This window comes from Schistocerca serialis, unplaced genomic scaffold, assembly GCF_023864345.2.
Source record: "Schistocerca serialis cubense isolate TAMUIC-IGC-003099 unplaced genomic scaffold, iqSchSeri2.2 HiC_scaffold_1406, whole genome shotgun sequence".
Taxonomy (NCBI): domain Eukaryota; kingdom Metazoa; phylum Arthropoda; class Insecta; order Orthoptera; family Acrididae; genus Schistocerca; species Schistocerca serialis.
Window position 1 is genome coordinate 2,023,797 of NW_026047632.1, and position 21,438 is coordinate 2,045,234.

The 21,438-nt window shown below is 45.0% G+C and overlaps 1 protein-coding gene across 1 annotated transcript in view; it reads left to right on the forward strand.

Annotated features, from left to right (window-relative positions):
* LOC126442775 (uncharacterized) overlaps window positions 1-21,438 on the forward strand; it is a 128,095-nt gene that overhangs the window by 59,729 nt on the left and 46,928 nt on the right. The window contains exon 3 of the mRNA XM_050090805.1: window positions 7,438-7,596. Coding sequence (XP_049946762.1) covers window positions 7,438-7,596 — 159 coding nt within the window. The remainder of the gene's footprint in view (window positions 1-7,437; window positions 7,597-21,438) is intronic.

Here is a 21,438-nt window from a genome sequence, read left to right on the forward strand (position 1 = left end):
GGAAACCAGAATTAAACTCTAATACAAGAACACACGCCAGATGCTTTGTTGACTGAACCTGTAATGACGCATTATTTAAAACATGGAAATAATGAAAAAACACGCAATATTTTACCTTCATATATATTGACGAAAAGCACTCTGATCGTTACAATATCTTCATTAGAATAACATCTGCTATCTCTCCCATCAAATAACTGGATAAAACATGGAACAAACACTCCCTACTACAACATCTCGACAAGCCTTGCCCACTAGCACATCTCAACACGAACTGTCTACTACGAGTTCTCTCCAAGCACTGACAACTACGAGCTCTCAACAAGCACTCACTACTACGAGCTCTGCCCACTCACTGACTTCTACCAGTTCTTAACAGGCACTGTGGAGGCGGCTTAATAGTACTCTTTGGCGCAATCTCTGGCGCAGTGGCTCAGTGTAGCCACCTTTCAACATATAGCACCTTACAGGCTTCAGGCAGGTTCATACAAGGCAGGGAGGCTTATTGATGAGAACAGGGTACAGAGTTTTAAGAGAATGGGATGAAGTATACACATAAAATGATGATGTTGACTAATTCAATTTATTCCACCGTAAATTTGTCTCAATATTTGAGAGTTGCTTTCCTGAAACGTTATCCAAAACAGACATTACAAAGTCAAGTAAGCTGTGCATTACTAAGGGAATTAACATATCATGTAAGAGGAAGAGGGAAATATATGGAAAGGCCAGAATAAGTCAGAATCCGACATTACTTGCTTACTACTGTAATATTTCCAGGAAAGTCATTAAGAAGTCGAGAAGCTTATGTGTTTTAACAGAAAAGAATAATGTGGATAATAAGATTGAAACTATATGGAATACTGTCAAACAGGAGATGGGGCAGCCTGACAGTGCACAGCATACCATAGCAATAAAGGTAAATGATGATGTTGTCAGTGATAATTCGCAAATTGCAAGTATTTTTAACAATTACTTATTGAGTGTGGTAGCAAAAATAGGGGTAAAGGGTTCAGTTGAAGAAGCAAAAAAATAGGTTAAAAATGTCATTCCCCAGGACCTTAGGCCTTTAGAAATGGCACCAACATCCTCCACTGATATTAAGGGGATTATAAATATACTGAAAAACAAGAGCTCATGTGGTGTTGATGGAGTCTCTAACAGTATTTTGAAGTGTTGTTCTAATTTAATAAGTGGTCCTTAGTGATACACTCCTGGAAATTGAAATAAGAACACCGTGAATTCATTGTCCCAGGAAGGGGAAACTTTATTGACACATTCCTGGGATCAGATAAATCACATGATCACACTGACAGAACCACAGGCACATAGACAAAGGCAACAGAGCATGCACAATGTCGGCACTAGTACAGTGTATATCCACCTTTCGCAGCAATGCAGGCTGCTATTGTCCCACGGAGACGATCGTAGAGATGCTGGATGTAGTCCTGTGGAACGGCTTGCCATGCCATTTCCACCTGGCGCCTCAGTTGGACCAGCGTTCGTGCTGGACGTGCAGACCGCGTGAGACGACGCTTCATCCAGTCCCAAACATGCTCAATGGGGGACAGATCCGGAGATCTTGCTGGCCAGGGTAGTTGACTTACACCTTCTAGAGCACGTTGGGTGGCACGGGATACATGCGGACGTGCATTGTCCTGTTGGAACAGCAAGTTCCCTTGCCGGTGTAGGAATGGTAGAACGATGGGTTCGATGACGGTTTGGATGTACCGTGCACTATTCAGTGTCCCCTCGACGATCACCAGTGGTGTACGGCCAGTGAAGGAGATCGCTCCCCACACCATGATGCCGGGTGTTGGCCCTGTGTGGCTCGGTCGTATGCAGTCCTGATTGTGGCGCTCGCCTGCACGGCGCCAAACACGCATACGACCATCACCAAGGCAGAAGCGACTCTCATCGCTGAAGACGACACGTCTCCATTCGTCCCTCCATTCACGCCTGTCGCGACACCACTGGAGGCGGGCTGCACGATGTTGGGGCGTGAGCGGAAGACGGCCTAACGGTGTGAGGGACCGTAGCCCAGCTTCATGGAGACGGTTGCGAATGGTCCTCGCCGATACCCCAGGAGCAACAGTGTCCCTAATTTGCTGGGAAGTGGCGGTGCGGTCCCCTACGGCACTGCGTAGGATCCTACGGTCTTGGCGTGCATCCGTGCGTCGCTGCGGTCCGGTCCCAGGTCGACGGGTACGTGCACCTTCCGCCGACCACTGGCGACAACATCGATGTACTGTGGAGACCTCACGCCCCACGTGTTGAGCAATTCGGCGGTACGTCCACCCGACCTCCCGCATGCCCACTATACGCCCTCGCTCAAAGTCCGTCAACTGCACATACGGTTCACGTCCACGCTGTCGCGGCATGCTACCAGTGTTAAATACTGCGATGGAGCTCCGTATGCCACGGCAAACTGGCTGACACTGACGGCGGCAATTTTAATGGCCAGTAGTGTACTTAACAATGCAATCTCTAACCAGTGAAGTGTATGTATTTCCAAGACGATATAAAGGTCCTGTAATATTAAAATCCGAAGTATTTCGTAGAAAACGAAAAATAACATATCAAGAAAAGGAGAAAACGTATTTAAAATTAAAAGAGACATATTAGAAATGTTACATGAGCACCATAATTTACATCCACGTTCAGAAATAAAACAGAATACCTTAAACGACTGGAGATACAACGTTTCATATTCACAGCACATGTACATTAGTACGCTCTGCAGAAGTGGGCTGGTCGGTGTGGCTGAGCGGTTCTAGGCGCTACAGTCTGGAACCGCGCGACCGCTACGGTCGCAGGTTCGAATCCTGCCTCGGGTATGGATGTGTGTGATGTCCTTAGGTTAGATAGGTCTAAGTAGTTCTAAGTTGTAGCGGACTGATGACCTAAGATGTTAAGTCCCATAGTGCTCAGAGCCATTTGAACCATTTTTTTGCACAAGTGGTAAGCATTTGAACAATGTCGGCCCGGGGGTTCGAGGTCAACATCGACATCACGGCGCAACACCACCTACCGGTAACATGCGCCTGTGGCTCTCGTTGTCGCTGCAAACCGAAGATAATGGGTCAGTGTGACTCGAGCAGACGTGCAGGATGGCTGAGAGGCTTATGCGCGTAGTGTACCGTCAAATGAGCGAGTTTGAAAGAGGGTGTATTACTGGCATGAGAGAATGTGATGCGTCCATCGGGGAAATTGCTACTCTTGTGGGACCAAGTGTGTCGGCAGTGCAACGGGTGTGTGCAGAACACGACGAGATGGGCCAGGTCACTCAATCCAGCCAACTCCCTGAGAAGATAGACGCGTCATCCAAATGGCATTCCAGGACAGATCTGTGTGCTCTTCGGCTGTGCTGCAACAGTGGAACAGTGTAACACACCGTACACTGCCAGGGGTGACAGTCCGTCGTCGTTTGTTTTGTTACGGCACGGGTTACACTTGCGCGCCGTCCACTTCTCCACCTGCCATTGACGAACGTGTATAAACATGCTAGACAGCAATGGTGTATGGAAAGACGTCACTGGGGACAGGAATAGCATCATATAGTGTTTTCCGCCGAATCCAGGTTCTGTTTGCTCCCATACGATGCCCTCATTTTGGTTCACCATACACAGGGGGAGCGGAGTCACAGTGACTGCATCCGCACGAGGCATACAGCCCCAGTTCGAGGCCTTATGGTGTGGCGTGCTGTTGGTTACAACCACAAACCACATTTGGTGCATGTCCAGGGTATAACACCACAATTCTCTGTGTGGTCATACGTTTTCTACGTGTTTTCCGATGTATCATTAGCTGTGCTGCATATTATTCTTGTAAATATGTTGTCAAGTTGCAAATGTTCTTTGTTATTTTAGAAACATAATACGCATGGAATGTTAACATTTTGTAAATAGACACGCTGGCCTAGTCAGGGAAAAGCTACTGTCAAACAGCGTAATAAATTGTAAATGCATTATCCCTGGGCGTGCGAGCGCGCCAAGAAGAAGCAGAAGTTGGGAGTTGCGAGGAGACGATTGGTGTCGTCGGTTGTGTGTATTCGCCGGTGTGGCTGTGCGAAAGCGCGGAGGCAAAAAATCTGTTTCCCAAGTGCGGAGCAGTGAAAACTGAAATGGTTGTTTTGGCGGATGCTTAATATGGGCAAGCTATGTGTATGGCATTTATTGGGCACAGCACAAATGCAGCAAGAGTAATTCGCATAACATCAAGAGTACTGTGGGCCCTTGTTATTGGCTATGGTATGGCAAGAAGATCAACCTGTGCCCTATTTTACCGCTGAATGAAGCCGCTCGACAAACCAACGGCATCATAAAGTGAAGTAGACCTAGACTTTTTATAACTAGAAGTGTAACAGGCTGACCAGCGTACTTGGAACTTTATTGCTTAAATAACACTGTTTTCGTGCATATTGTCACATAAATAATTTTCATACGTCGTTATCCAAGTATCACAGTACCCATCGTATCCCTTTGTACGAACCGAGATAGTCAGAAAATGAACTGAAACCGAAGTTAACACAATTTATTAGATTATCAAAACTTTTGGACAATTATGTAATAATGAAATCTTTGGCTGTAGTATGACTAATGTCAGAAACAGAATGATGCAAAAGCCATTATTAATTCATTTGCTGAAAATAGAGTAACTTTCATAATCAAAAATTTCTAGTAAAACTGTACTTAATTTGGACACTGGATTTCACTGTCAAAGCGTAGTTTCTAATTTATACCTTATGGCACAATTTACAACAGTCCTTACCAATGAGTAAATTCACACAATCTTCCTGCTTGCTACAATTATGACAGTCAGTATTACGGTGAGTAACGTAACAAAAGTTTCTGTCCACAGCCAATAGACAATCGTACTGTAATTGATTCTTACCCAAGACTGCTCACGTGTATAAAGTTCAGTTTCTATTTAATTATTGGTGTTGTGGTGAGGAATTCACGACCGTTGCTTATTTTCATTAATGACTTACTTTGAAAACCTTTTTTCCAAATTTCCCACTAACTACTGTTTATTAAAAATTAGTTTACGTAACAAAAACGTATAAAATTAACCGAACTATGTGTCTAATCGTCATTGCTAAAGTACTGAGCAGTGGCGATTCGGTTATAACTTCATCTACTTCTCTCGGTTTTATATTATTCTGTGGAGTAAATAACTTTTCGCCACAGATTAGAGTCATACAGAAAAGTCTGATTAGACGTAGAGACAGGAGTGTGTCAAGGGCACTGTGACCAGTGTGACCTAGTGAATGACATCCCGCGGCCTGCAGCCATACGTGCACAACACCCCAGATGCTGCTTTCCAGCATGACAATGCATGACCTTTTTGGTGGCAGTGCTGTGAACCAATGCCAACCACCACAGATGAACTTTGGAACCAGGTGATTACAGCATGATGCCTATACCACAGGACGCCATTCGCGGGTTAAGCGTGTCGATGCCATCACGCGTGGAAGAAGGAATCAGGCCCCATCGTAGTCCCTGTGGCTACTAGGCAACAGGATGCATGCTGAACCGAGGTGACTGAAGTGCTTATCATTTATGAAGGACATATTAATTAATGCACATGTCCTGTTGTAAGTAGGCTGTTTAGGTTTTTATATTGGTAACGCCACGTAGCGCTCTGTATGAAAATCACTGACTGTGCTGCGTGCAGTCTCAGGCTGGTCGGCATTGTTGCAATAGTCGCTATTGTAGTGTTGGGCAGTTGGCTGTTAAGAGCGCGTAGCGTTGCGCAGTTGGAGGTGAGCCGCCAGCAGTGGTGGATGTGGGGAAGTGAGATGGCGGATTTTTGAGAGCGGATGATCTGGACGTGCGTCCATCAGAAACAGTACATTTGTAAGAATGGATGTCATGAACTGCTATATATATTATGACTTTTGAGCACTATTAAGGTAAATAAATTGTTTGTTCTCTATCAAAATCTTTCATTTGCTAACTATGCCTATCAGTAGTTAGTGCCTTCAGTAGTTTGAATCTTTTATTTAGCTGGCAGTAGTAGCGCTCGCTGTATTGCAGTAGTTCGAGAAACGAAGATTTTTGTGAGGTAAGTGATTTGTGAAAGGTATAGGTTATTGTTAGTCAGGGCAATTCTTTTGTAGGGATTATTGAAATTCAGATTGCGTTGCGCTAAAAATATTGTGTGTCAGTTTAGTGTTGGTCAGAATAGGTAAAGAGCGAAATGTCTGAGTACGTTCAGTTTTGCTCAGCTGTTTGAAATTCAAATAATGTAAGAGGTTTATCAGCACAGTAATTCAATAATTTTTCCAAGGGGACGTTTCACTGTGAATGTGAATGTCCTTTCTCTAATCGTTCGAGGTGTTCTGTTTATTCTGATCATGAGAATGTTTTAATGGTAAGTTAAATATTTTGTTTGGAGAACACTTTCAATCCCAAAGCAAACTTTTTCACACACGAATTCTCGAAATTGATATATTTGTCTGTATTGCAGATCATGTTGGTATCGTTATTGCACACTATTTCTCAATTTCGTATTACTATACTAAAGTCCGCCTCCAGTAGCTGAGTGGTCAGCGTGACAGAATGTCAATCCTAAAGGCCTGAGTTCGATTCCCAGCAGGGTCGGAGATTTTCTCAGCTCAGGAACTGGTTCTTGTGTTGTGCTAACCATCATCATTTCTTCTCCATCGACGCGCAAGTCGCCGAAGTGGCACCAAATTGAAAGAGTTGCACCCGGTGAACGGTCTACCCGACGGGAGGCCCTATTCACACGACATTTATTTTACTATAGTACAATATTGCTTAACTTTAGTTCATCTATTTTATTTCACTTAAATAAAGTGTCTGTCTTAGCTTCGTTCTGTATACCAGTTGACACATATCTGTTGGACCCAATGAATACCGTTTGTGGGTCTTAATATAACACGAGGAAGCAGTCTGTTACCCTTTCTCGTAGGTATTTACCACGGTGAAGCAACCCTATCAGTCACCTTCTAGTGCAGTTCGATGTCAATAGATTTTTCTCTTCAGCAGCAAACGAATGTTCAAGTCAGCTGACGAAAGGCTTTGAATGATTCACAAGTATTCCTTTACAGAGTGAAATACGTTTTCCGTCCAAATTATTCTGGATATCTGAGAATTATCTGTTACATATCTCCTTTCTGATGAATGTCTGCAGACAACGGAAACTGCACAATAGTAGACACCTTTCCGTGTCTTGGTTTAAGAAAGTATAATCGAAATGGAAATCTTTCCACTTCGCTTAGAGATTGATACAACAATTTCTTTAAACCTACTATTTGCTTTCTCCCTGTACGCAATCTGGCGTGCTTTCGAAAGAGCTGAAAATGTTTGCACTTGATCCCATTTAATTTCCTCTAAAATTGTCTGCAAGTGAGCTGCACTGAGAAAGTTTTCGTGAACAGTTCTCTGATGATTTTCTGTGGTGTCGTTGCAGATGGAGATCACCGTTTACAAGTGGGGCAGTACTGGAGGATGGCTTAAATTTTACGACCTGACCTTCACCAAGCCATTCGACTACTTGCTGACTAACTTCCCGGCCGTCTTTGAGTACATCTGGTACCCCATGGGCATCAACAAGAAGCCTGTGCCTCCGGCAAGTATCCACTCTGGACGGGGCGTATCTTCAGAAGCGTGGATGACAAACTGCATGAAAAATATCCATTAAAGTGATACTTAGAAGGCTGCTATTCATACTGGAACATCTAGAACAGCTCCATATAGTTTTATTTAATGTCATGCTTTGTGAAACTCGTTTACGATGACTTTGAAGAACGGCAATAAGAAAAGGAATATGTTCGAAATTAATCAGTTTGACGCCTTTCTGGTGTTAAGCACCTCCCCTGCAAATTATCAGATCCTAAAACTGAAACTGGAGGCAGACGCTAATGTGCAAGGAAAACGTTGTCAGTTCGAACTAGAGATGAGATATGAACAGAGAAAAACACATTACTCGCACCAGCTGAAGTTTACGGATACTTTCTTGCATGGAATGTAACAAAACTCCTTTCGTGAGAGTTTAGTTTAATTACTTTCATGGTCTGTGCACTGTAATTTCGACCTCTCGCTACGATGTGGAGAGAGTCACTTTTGCAGCTGTAATGCATGTTCTCGCCGAGAAACAAGAGAACTTGCTGACCATTTGTGCGGTTGTCTTCTTAACTGTCTCAATACACTTTTTTGTATTGTCCATCTCCCACCCATCTCTCTAAAACAACACGCACGTGCCCACGCACACACACACACACACACACACACACACACACACACACACACACACACAAGGATTATTAACAACTCAAGCAGATACGATTTCAGACAGCGTTTGATGTTGATTTTATTTAGTATAAAATTCTTTACATTACTGGCTATGACGTCAAAGACCTCATTCCTTTCTGTAGTACAGTATGGATTAGTGGTGGGTAGTGTAAGTCATTTCTCCTTCTATAACTGAATTTATGAAGGGTGCTGTTGTATCTGAACGTGATTTATTACGGAAAAAAACTTGATAAAGTAATGAATGTGCTCTGAGTCTTGTGTTGGTGTGCCGAAATCAACCGTAGAAAGACATGCCTCCGAGATGGCCGCTTTTCCTGAGAATACGTATCACGTATGTCTGGGAAACGCCTTTCTACAACACCACTGGTCGTGTTTTTCTTGACAATTGTGCAAAATCTTGTTCAGCAAGTCTGAAGACTTCTTTTCTTCACCCATACGAAGATTTTAAGGACTTTTTTACTAGAGTGTCAACAGTTTGTTACCTGAAGACAACACTGTAATGTCACGAAACTAGTCGCGATTAGTAAACCATTTTCACTCGTCTCCTGCCGTTTTCATCGTTCGAAATGCGTGATTACAGCTGTTGCTACCCCTCGTACCAAGTGATTTGTAACGTGTTATACTACCTACAGAAAACGGCCCTCATTAAATTGTCCACTTACAATGTATGAACATTTATCCACAAAAGATTTAATTTAACGTTACCTGACCCAATGTCAAGAAGACGCTAATACAGGTCAGACTTACCTTCAGCCCCGGATCTACGATATTTTGGGACCAGAGCCAAGACGTGATATTGGCGACTTCCCGCTCCCCACCCGCCCCCTCGAGAGTTTGAGATAGACCGCCACAAATTTAAAAAAATCGAATTTTCAAAAATAGCGCACATCTTTCTGAAGAGTATGATATATAAAAAATATATATTCGGCGAAATGTAAAACACCTTATTTGGTCTGAAGTGTGCCACAGTGCAGTGCCACAACTTCATCGCAATAAAGACAAGAGAGAAGCAAGACACTACACATTTCATCAATCCTTAGGTCCAAGCATTTCTCTCTCTTATCTCGCTACAGCTTTCACGGCGTGCTTTCCTTTCTCAGAAAGAATCTACACATATATAAAAAAAAATTGCATCACCTCAGTTCGCAGATTACCGGAACCTGTAAAGAAAATTGGAATACAGATCAACGTAAACATCATTCCCGTCGTTTTTATTGCTCATGGAAACCACACATTGCATCACCATACAGCGAGACCTTCAGAGGTGGTGGTCCCGATTGCTGTACACACCGATACCTCTAATACCCAGCAGCGCGTCCTCTTGCATTGATGCATGCTGTGGAAGCGTGCTGGGCGCATAAGCCAGAGGTTCGTGGATCGTAACCACGCTCTGCTACCAGCAATGAACCGTAAAATTTAACTTTCAAAATATTTTCTTATAGAATTTACTTTATTTATTAGCGATTCATCAAGAACATTGACACATTTAGTCACACTAGGTGAGCGTGGAAGTAGTTGCCAGGAAGTAACTGATGAAAAATGAAATTACTTTTAACAAATGTGAATTTTATTCCTAAAAGCTTTTTTCAAAACATATTTAAAATTATAATCAGAAAGCACCTTCGCAATATCAAGTTACAATTTTATTTAGAGGCAGAAAGAACAATATTAACAGTATGAGCCTTTGGGCTGAGAAGCTTGCCTGCTCCCTTTCAACACGGTCGAAGTCATGACCGCTCACAACAACCTCTGAAAGAGTACACTGGTGCAAATCTGCAACACACCAGATTACTTTAAATAAAAAATTTATAACAACTCACACAAACACGTAAACCATGCACTCCGTAAGGGAGATGGAAATGGTATAACCTAAAATAACTATTTCAATAAAACCCATAAAATGCAGAACTACATAAAATGTACAACATGCTCCACATTACACTTACACCACCTCGCAAGATGATAGGCAAGATAAAAACATATTTCAAGAATTCGGCCTTTAAGCAATAAATTCGTTAACACCGAATCCGACAAACATGACAGAGGCAGCTATTAACGTACGGCAGACCGACAGTCAGACAGACAGACTCCAACTGCCTAACAAATGCGGACGAGAGACAGACGAGCGAGCTGGGGACGAGAGACTGACCAAGAACACAAGCAGAATTTAGCAAGTAACTGAAACAACATACCACCAATCACTTAACTTCTAATAACTGCGATTTCTGGCCAAGACCTGGCACAGCACCCCCAAAACGCCCTCCCGAACCGTCCGCTGCCAGCCGCTTCAACGGACGCAGGAAGGCGCGCCGATATCCCATCTCACGGCGTCGCAGCTCGCCACGGCCAGACCGATGTCGTGGGTTGACTCCTGTTGCTCTCGTGTGAACCGCGAAGCCACTACCCCTCGCTACACGGCGCGGCCCACTGGACTCACGTGGCGACCTCACATGCGACGACGCTCAAGGCGGACCAGTAGTCACCTCGTGTCTCAGTGCGCGTCCGACCAACCGATCGATCCAACCGCCAGTGCCCATTACCTGAACAAACCCGAGCAGGCTGGCGGCCTGACGCATACTAGCACTCCGGACGACAGACAGACACTGACCCCCTCACCAATGCGGACGAGAGACAGGCCCAGACTAACTTGTCTGACCAACTGACCAGACTCGCCCAGACTGACAGACTGCCCTGGCTGACCAACTGTCTCAGACTGACTGACTGACTCCCTTCCGAGCTCATAGCGCCCCTTAAATGCACGTGAACAGGCAACCTTTCCCCTTTCCCACCAGAGGGAGACACCAAAGCTGCGATTGTCACAGCGGCGCCACCGCCAGCAATGGAGGGGGACTGCTTTACACTTCGCGGTGTGGCGCTTTTCAAAACAGCAATTTTTACTATGGCGCACATATCCTCTTGCATTGATGCATTCCTGTCTTCTTCGTGGCACACTATCCACAAGTTTATGAAGGCAATGTTGGTCCAGATTGTCCCACTCCTCAACGGTGATTCGGCGTAAATCCCTCAGAGTGGTTGGTGTGTCCATTCGTTCATAAATAGCACTTTTCAGTCTATCCCAGGCATTTTCGATAGGGTTCATGTCTGGCCTCTCTAGTCGCGCGATGTCGTTATCGTGAAGAAAGTCGTTCACAAGATGTGCACGATGGGGGCGCGAATTGACGTCCATGAAGACGAATGCCTCGCCAATATGCTACGGATTTGGTTGCGCTATCGGTCGGAGAAGGGCATTCAAGTATTGTACAGCCGTTAGGGCGCATTCCATGACCACCAGCGGCGTACGTCGGCCCCACATAATGCCACGCCAAAACAGCAGGGAACCTCCACCTTGTTGCACTCGCCGGACAGTGTGTCTAAAGCATTCAGCCTTACCGGGTTGCCTCCAAACATGTCTCCGACGATTGTCTGGTTGAATGCGTATGCGACACCCATCGGTGAAGAGAGCATGTTGTCAATCCTGAGCTGTCCACTTGGCATGTTGTTGGGCCCATCTGTATTGCGCTGCATGGTGTTGTGGTTGCAAAGATGGACCTCGCCATGGACGTCGGGAGTGAAGTTGCGCATCATGCAGCCTGTTGCGCACAGTTTGAGTCGTAACACGAAGTCCTGTGGCTGCACGAAGGGCATTATTCAACATGGTGGCGTTGCCTTCCTCCGAGCCATAATCCGTAGGTAGCAGTCATCCACTGCAGCAGCAGCCCTTGGGCGGCCTGAGCGAGGCATGTCATCGACAGTTCGTCTGTACATCCTCCATGTCCGAACAACATCGCTTTAGTTCACTCCGAGACGCCTGGACACTTGCCTTCCTGGCACAAAGTAACAATGCGGACGTGATCTAACCGCGGTATTGGCCGTGTAGGCATGGCTGAACTACAGACAACATGAGCCGTTTACCTCCTTCCTGGTGGAATGGCTGTAACTTATCGGCTATCGGACCCCTTCCGTCTAATAGGCGTTGCTCATGCATGGTTGTTTACATCTTTGGGAGGGTTTAGTGACATCAGTGAACAGTCAGTCAACGTCTATCTTCAGGAGTTCTGGGAACCAGGGTGATGCAAAACTTTTTTGATATGTGTATTACGCCATCAAAGTTCGTGAAACGTTTTCGTACATGAAAAATTAAAATTTGTTGCCTAATACTGAAAAAGCTGTTAATACGAGTAGTACCGAAGACTGGCGGGGTTTCTCGATTTGATTACGTCTATTTTGTCAGTGTTTGCTAGATAAAACGAAACGCGTCTTTTTAATATTGCAGCAGTTGTAACACTCGCCAAATAGTCGATACTGTTTTGGCACAAATGGTTATGTTTATCTACCTTATTTATATAAATAACACGACAGAATATAACTCACAAAGTACGAATATCAAATGCCTATTGGGCTTACTACAAGCAAAAATTTTATGTTAGGAGTTTCACTTTTCGTTCATAAGCTCCAATTTCTCAAGCAGGAGATCGAGAAGTAGTAGTAGTACGAAATTTTTGTATAAATTTGAGATCGTCGTATTCTTCCATCTAATTTGTGTGATGTTCTCGTTTTTTCTCCTTACTCGTTCTAACAAGCAATCTTATCATCACTATTTCTGTAACTATTCCTGCCATTGTCAAACCCAGCCAGTATCACCTGTTTAGTTATCCCGCGTCCACTCTCCAGTTAGGCGTTTCTTACATGTTCGTAAAAAACATTTTTCGCGCTATTCCGAGAATAGAATTACGCTACTGCTAACCGGAGACTGTTCAACTGGCCCTTAGTAGTGTAGCAATCTAACAAAAATTAGCTCTCAGAATTTCATTTTCTTGGATACATCGGGGAAATAATATGAAATTTTTATTACCTGGGTTGCTGTTAGTCGCTTATTTCCACTCTGGTTCTCTCAATCTATGGACTTCGCTAAATGTTACAATAAGGATTATCATTAGCACACCTAATCAACCACATTGGGATCGGCTCATACAGCCCCATCCCCATCCCCCTTTGTCTGCGGGAAAGTTATTAACTTCTGGATGCGACGGGGATTCCTCTAGCAGAGACATCACGTACTGTATGCACGCGTTGAGTCAACTTACGATACGTTCAGAAATGAACTTAGAATGTTCGAAAATCAATAGGGATATGTTTCAGAATCATATGAATAATCGATACGTGGGCTGTCGCTTTGTAAAACTAGGTTTTTTCTACAATAATATGAATTTGGCGCCCCTGGAAATTGCCGTCCTGGACAAATAACCCAGTCCCCCCCCCCCCTCCCCGCCCATAGATACGGCCCTTCTTACGTTGGCTTCTGGCTTCAGTACTTCTCCACGCTAAGATTGAGAATGTTGAATAATAGAATAACAGTGAATGGAAACTCAGTGACGATAACCTGCTGCGAATATCCTGATGTAAACTTACCTCCTACAACCTGAAAGATTCGTGCAAAATCTCTGCTAGTAATCTTGTGCTCAATAAATGAGTGTCGATCGCGCAGCAACTCTCAGTGAATCAACACGTTTGCTGAAGGCAAAATGATCCTGGGAGAGTACGCAGTAGTGTGTAGCTCGTGCAGTACATGACCACCTGGCTTGTTAAATAGATTCGTTAAATGAACGCTATCAGTTTAATAATGGCAAGGAGCGTAAATAAATTCAAAAAGATCGTATGAGAGTCACTGATTACTTCAACTGGAAAGACAGCTTATACGAGGGGCGTTCAGTAAGTAATGGATTCTGTTTTTTACGGTCAGTTTCTATGGAAAAATTGCAGAATTTGTCACGGAATATTCCCTCTTCAGTCCCTACGCTTTCATGAAGTTTCGGTGGGTGGTAGCAGTATATGTAACATTCAAAACGGCGTCTGTAAGAGCAGAGCTGTCATTGAGTTTCTTTTGGTGGGAAACCAGAGCACCGCAAATATTCGTAGACACTTGCCGAATGTCTACGGAGAACTGGCGTTGAACAAAAGCACGATGAGTCGTTGGGCGAGGCGCCAGTCATCATTGCAAAAAGGTCATGCAGACCTGTCCGATATCCCACATGGCAGCCGGCCGCACACGTTTGTGGCTCCTGCGTCAGACTGAACTGAGATTATGTTGAAAAATAAGTTTTTGTAGCGAAAAGAGTTGCGCGTAATTGGTGTACTGGAATATTGACAAAAGCAGTGTGCTTTCAGAAAAAAAAGTCTTGCATTACGTACTGAATGACCCTCGTAGTACTGGATGTGGCGCAGGAACTTCCTTACGTTAAAAAAATCATGAAGCAGAAAGTATTGCAGATGTCAGTTTAATTCTCTTTTCTTTACATTTCTTTTTTTATCCTGAAGGTGGCCTCCGCCCTCCTCAGTGCATCTGGAGAGTCGAAATCGAAGTTTCGTTTCAGCATCCAGCAATTCTATATGCTGGCATTAGCAGCACGAATATGGTTCTGCAGTTTACACAGGGTCTGTGGCCGATTGGTGTACACCAAGGGTTTCAGATAGCCCCATAAGACAGCGCCAAGTCGCAGCGGGCCAAACGTGGCCAGCGTTCTGGCGACTGCAGATCGCCCTTCAAAGACGTGAAATGGTCGGGGAAATGTTCGCGAACGATTGTCACTGACGTCCGTTCTGTGTGATCTGTGGCGCCTTCTTGTTGGAATCAGACATCCCCAACACACATTTCTTTAAGTTATGGAAGAGTAGCTGTCTGAATCATCTGGTCATAACGCTCAAAAGAGACCGTAACTGCCCTACCATTCTCTTCGAAAAACCATGGGCCAATAATGTCAGTTTTTGATAATGCCCACCAGACAGTCACACGATCCGTAGGCATGGGCTCCTCATGAAGTTCTTGGGTTTTCGTGCCACTCCAGTATCGCATGTGTTGTTCATTCACGCATCCAGGGAAATGAAAATGTGCCTCGACGCTGGAGAAGACGAGGCTGTCACGAGGCACGTTTTAGATCAAGGCTTCACAAGTGGTTTTCTGTGAAGCGAGAATGTGTGTAGGAAGTGTGAACACTAGTCTCAGTGTGTATGCAAGAGTTTTTAAGCCCTCGTGGAGATTTCGTCTCGCTGTGCGATCAGGAACAGCAGCAGCAGCAGCTGCACGTTTCCGTGCGCGTAGCCTGGGGGAGTTTAAAATCGCCAGTTCTTGAAGATCCTGGTTTCTGTCCCTGTATCCACAAACACGTACACCCACACGACAATCGATTTTCGATCAGGAACGCAACCTGCAGGCGAGATATTAAACCATTCCCTGAACCCTCACTGGACTGTGATGACAGAACGGCCATTGGAAAAGAATGATATTGCAGTGCCCGTATAGTTCAGAAGTAGGACGCGATGTTCTTAGGGACGAGCACTCTTGCGTGACTAAGGAACGTTGCATCGTACTTCTGAACGACACAGACTTTTCCTTTTTTCCTTTATTGTTATTTTGACACCTTATACAAAGGTAGGCCGGCAGCGGCAATACTACGCCGCTCTTCGGCCATAGATAATACATTTATTACAAGTGGAGACATCGGAAAACGAAACAACACGGTGCATAGACACCAGTAGACACACAAATTTAAAAATACATGAAGTCGGTCACAAGTGTTGCACTCTGGCACTAACAGAGACGACAGAAACGGCGCACGTGAATGAAGGAGCACAAATGACGAAAGACTGAATCACTAACACAATGGCACACACAAAACACTGGCGACGATCTCCGGCGCGCGAATGTTCACTTTACATGTACGAGTCCAGGGACCTGCCAGAAGGGGAAAACGTGGGAGAGGAGGGAGAGGGGAGAGTGGAGATACCAGTGGCAGAGGAGATGGGAGGGGGAGGAAACAAGGTAGGGGTAGGGGAAGCTCGGGGAGAGGAGGGGGCAGGAAGGGAGGAAGGAGAGAAGGGAGATAGGGTGCCCTCAGGAAAAAAACACAGGGTATGGAAGGGTAGGATCAAAGTTGGTAGGAGGGTTAGATGCAGGGGATGAGGGCATCACCAGGGAGGGGGAGTTGGTGAAAGACACCCTGGGCGAAGGTATGGAGAGTGGAGAGATAGAGAGCAGGTGGGATGTGGGAATACAGGCACAGCAGTGGACAGGGGTGGGGAAGGATGGCAGAGACGAGCAGGTGAGGGGGATCAAGTTTACGGGAGGTGTAGAGGATCCTTGTCGGTTAGAGGAAAAGGAGGAAGTGCGGGAACGGAATAAGGTCATACAAGATCTGCATGGGGGAGGGGAGATGGATGCGATGGGCGAGGCAGAGCGCATGGCGTTCTAGGATTTGAAGGGATTTCTAAAAGGTTGGAGGGGCATAGCAGAGGATAGGGCAGATGAGGGATTTCTGTGTGGAGGATGGTGCAGGGGGCCAGACACCATGTGCGGCCAGAAAGGAGCTCGAGGAGACGGAGGAGGTAGCGTGCCTCGTCTTGGATTGTCCAGAGATGGGGAGTCCAGGAGAGGCGACGATCAAGGGTGACGACAAGGTACTTGAGGGTGGGGGTGAGGGTGATAGGACAGCCAGAAATGGTGATATAGAAGTCGAGGAGACGGAAGGAAGGAGTGGCTTTGCCTACAATGGTCGCCTGCTTCTTGGAAGGTGGCACCAAATGGTGAACCGGTCAAGATGGGATTGGAGGAGGTGCTAGGAGCGGTGCAGGGTGGGGGCGAGGGCAAGGAAGGTGGTGTCATTGGCGTACTTGAGAAGGTGGACAAGGGGTGGAGGCAGTGGCATGTCTACCATATACAGATGGAAGAGAAGAGGGGAGAGGGTGGAACGTTGGGGCACACCGACAGAAGGGTGGAAGGTGCAGGAATCTGTGTTATGGATGCTGACATAGGAAGGACGTTGGCAAAGAAAGGACCCTATCAGACGGACATAGTTGTCAGGAAGAGTGAATGTTTGGAACTTGAAGAGGAGACCAGAATGCCATACACGGTCGTAAGCACGCTCAAGGTCGAGGGAGAGGAAGATGGTGGACTGGCGGGAGTTGAGCTGTTCGGGGAGGAGATGAGTAAGGTGAAGGAGAAGGTCATCGGCAGAGAAGGACGGTCGAAAGCCACAATGGGTAGTGGGAAGGAGGCGGTGCTGGCGGAGACGCTGGTGGATGTGTTGGGTAAGGATGGATTCCAGGACCTTGCTGAAGACCAAGGTAAGGCTGACGGGACGGTAGGAGGAGACAGCAGATGGCAGTTTGTTTGGTTTCAGGAACATGCTGCTGATATGGTTGCACTAACGGTCGGAGGATGGCATTCACATATCGTACAGCCGTAACAGGGCGCCTTCCATGATCACCAACGGCGTACGTTGGCCCCACATAATGCCGCCTAAAAACAGCAGGGAACCTCCACCTTGCTGCACTCGCTGGTGTGTCTAAGGCATTCAGCCTGACTGGGCTGCCTCCAAACACGTCTCTGGCGATTGTCTGGTTGAACGCATATGCGACACTCATCAGTGAAGAGAACGTGACGCAGTCCTGAGCGATCCATTCGGCATGTTGTCGGGCCCATCTGTACCACGCTGCATCTACATCTATATCTACATGGATACTCTGCAAATCACATTTAAGTGCATGGCAGAGGTTTCATGGAACCACCTTCATAATTCTCTATTATTACGTTGGTGATTAGAATTTTGTGAGAAGATTCCGTCGCTACGAAAAACGCCTTCGTTTAATGACGTGCAGCCCAAATCCTGAATCATTTCTGTGACACTCTCTCCCATAATTCACCATAATACGAGACGTGCTACCCTACTTTGAGCTTTTTCGATGTACTGCGTCAGTCCTATCTGGTACAGGTCCCACACCGTGCAGCAGTATTTTATGAGAGGACGGACAAGTGTAGTGTAGGCAGTCTCCTTACTAGGTCTGTTACATTTTCTAACTGTCCTGCCAATAATATGTAGTCTTTGGTTAGCCTTTCCCACAACATTTTCTATGCGTTCCTTCCAATTTAAGTTGTTCGTAATTGAAATTTCTAGGTACTTAGTTGAATTTACAAATATTAGATTAGTCTGATTTATAGTGTACCAAAGTTTAACGAATTCCTTTTAGCACTCATATGGATGACCTCACACATTTCGCTATTTAGGGTCAACTGCCACTTTTCGCACCATTCAGATATCTCTTCTAAGCCGGCCGGTGTGGCCGTCCGGTTCTCAGCACTTCAGTCTGGAACCGCGTGGCCGCTACGGTCGCAGGTTCGAATCTTGCCTCGGGCATGAATGTGTGTGATGTCCTTAGGTTAGTTAGGATTAAGTAGTTCTAAGTTCTAGGGGACTGATGACCACAGATGTTAAGTCCCATAGTGCTCAGAGCCATTTGAAACAAATATCTCTTCTAAATCGTTTTGCAGTTTGTTTTGATCTTCTGATGATTCTATTATTCGATAAACGACAGCGTCATCTGCAAACAACCTAAGACGGGTACTTCGATTGTCTCCCAAATCGTTTACATAGATAAGGAACAGCAAAGGGCCTATAACACTACCTTGGGGAACGCCAGAAACCACTTCTGTTTTACTCGATGACTTTCCGTCAGTTACTACGAACTGTGACCTCTCTGACAGGAAATCACAAATCCAGTCATATAACTGAGACGATAAGCACGCAATTTCACTACAAGCCGCTTGTGTGGTACAGGGTCAAAAGCCTTCCGGAAATCCAGAAATACGGAATCGGTCTGAAACCCCTTGTCAATAGCACTCAACACTTCATGTGAATAAAGAGCTAGTTGTGTTTGACAGGAACCATGTTTTCTAAGCCGGCCGCCGTAGCTGAGCGGTTCTAGGCGCTTCAGTCCTGAACCACGCTGCTGCTAGGGTCGCAGGTTCGAATTCTGCCTCAGGCAAGGATGCGTGTGATGTTCTTAGGTTGGTCAGGTTTAAGCAGTTCTAAGTATAGGGGACTGATGACCTCAGATGTTAAGTCCCACAGTGCTTAGAGCCATTTTTTTATGTTTTCTAAACCCATGTTGACTGTGTGTCAATAGATAGTTTTCTTCGAGGTGATTCATGATGTTCAAACACAATATATGTTCCAGAAATCCTGCTGCATATAGACGTTAACGATATGGGCCTGTAATTAAGTGGATTACTCTTACTACTTTCCTTGAATATTGGTGTGACTTGTGCATGTTTCCAGTCTTTTAGTACGCCTCTTTCGTCGAACGAACAGTTGTATGTGATTGTTAAGTATGGAGCTAATGCATCAGAATACTCAGAAACGAACCTAGTTGGTTTCCTGTCTGGTGCACAATACTTGCTTTTGTTAAGTGATTTCAGTTGCTTCACTACTCTGAGGATATTTACTTCTACATTACACATGTTGATAGTTGTTCTTGATTCGAATTCTGGAATATTTATGGTTCAAATGGCTCTGAGCACTATGGGACGCAACTGCTGTGGTCATAAGTCCCCTAGAACTTAGAACTACTTAAACCTAACTAACCTAAGGACAGCACACAACACCCAGCCATCACGAGGCAGAGAAAATCCCTGACCCCGCCGGGAATCGAACCCGGGAACCCGGGCGTGGGAAGCGAGAACGCTACCGCACGACCACGAGATGCGGGCTGGAATATTTACTTCGTCTTCTTTTGTGAAGGGGTTTCGGAAGGCTTCGATAGTATCTCCATTGTTATCGCGCAGAGGAGGCATTGATTGTTTCTTGCCACTAACATACTTTACATACGACCAGAATCTTTTTGGGTTTTCTCCCATTTTTCGAGACAAAGTTTCGTTGTGGAAACTGTGAACTGTGGATTTAATGTCAAAGAATATTCTTAAAAATTTACTTTATTTACTAGCGATTCATCAACAACATTAACACATTTAGTCACGCTATGTGAGCGTGGAAGTAGTTGCCAGGGAGTAACTTATGAAATCAAAATCAATTTGCCTTCAACAAATGGGAATTTTATTCCTAACAGATTTTTTTTAGAAACAGATTTAAAATTATAAGCAGAAAGCACCCTCTAAACCTCAAGTTACAATTTATTCAGAGGCAGAAAGAAACAAATTTTTGAGTGTATGAGCTTTTGGGCTGAGAACCTTGCCGCTCCCTTTAGACGCAGCCGTAGTTACGACCGCTCACAACAGCCTCTGAAAGACTACACTGGTGCAAATCTGCAACACACCAGATTACCGTAAAGTAAAAGTTTTAACAATTCACACAAGCACACAAACTATGCACCCCATAGGAGGGATGGAAATGGTACAAAAGACTAAAATTAAAAGATAAACGTTCCACTGAAGGTGCAACTCGATTTTAACTTCTAAGAATGTCTTATGGTGGAAGAGTGGCAAATTTTATTTACTAAAATGACCATTTAAATAAAAGCCAATGAAATGCAATCTAACATAAAATTATGCCAGGTTGGCCAAACATGCTCTACAGTACACATATACCGCCTCTCCAGATGATAGGAAAGATAAAAACATATTTAAGAAATTAGGCCGTTACACTTCAAGCAATAAATTCGTTCACACACCGAATCCGAGAAACATGACAGAGGCAGCTCCGAACGACAGACAGACAGTAACTGCCTAACAAATGCGGACGAGAGACAGAGGAGCAAGCAGTGGACGAGAGACTGACCCAGACTGACCCACTGGCGAGCTCATAGCGCCCCTTAAATGCACGTGAACAGCCAACCTCTCCCCTTTCCCACCAGAGGGAGACACCAAAGCTGCGACTGCCACAGCGGCGCCACCACCAGAAACGGAGGGCGACTGCTTCACACTACACACTGCGGCGCGCTCTTCAAAACAGCAATTTTTACCACGCCTCAAACTGTTATAAGCATCTTGCATTGAAGTCCGCGCTAAATTTCGAGCTTCTGTAAAATATCGCCAATCTTGGGAATTTTGCGTCTGTTTAAGTTTGGCACGTTTGTTTCATTGTTTCTGCAAGTGTTCTAACTCGTTTTGTGTACCAAGGAGGGTCAGCTGCATCGTTTGTTAATTTATTTGGAATAAATCTCTTAACTGCTGCCAATACTATTTCTTTGATTTGAAGCCACATCTGATCTACTCTTATTTTATTAATTAGGAATGAGTGGAGATTGTCTATCAGGAAGACGTCAAGTGAATTTTTATCTGCCTTTTTGAATAGGTATATTTTTCGTTTATTTTTTGAGGATTTGGGGATTACAATATTCAGTCTCGGTACGACAACCCTGTGTTCACTAATCC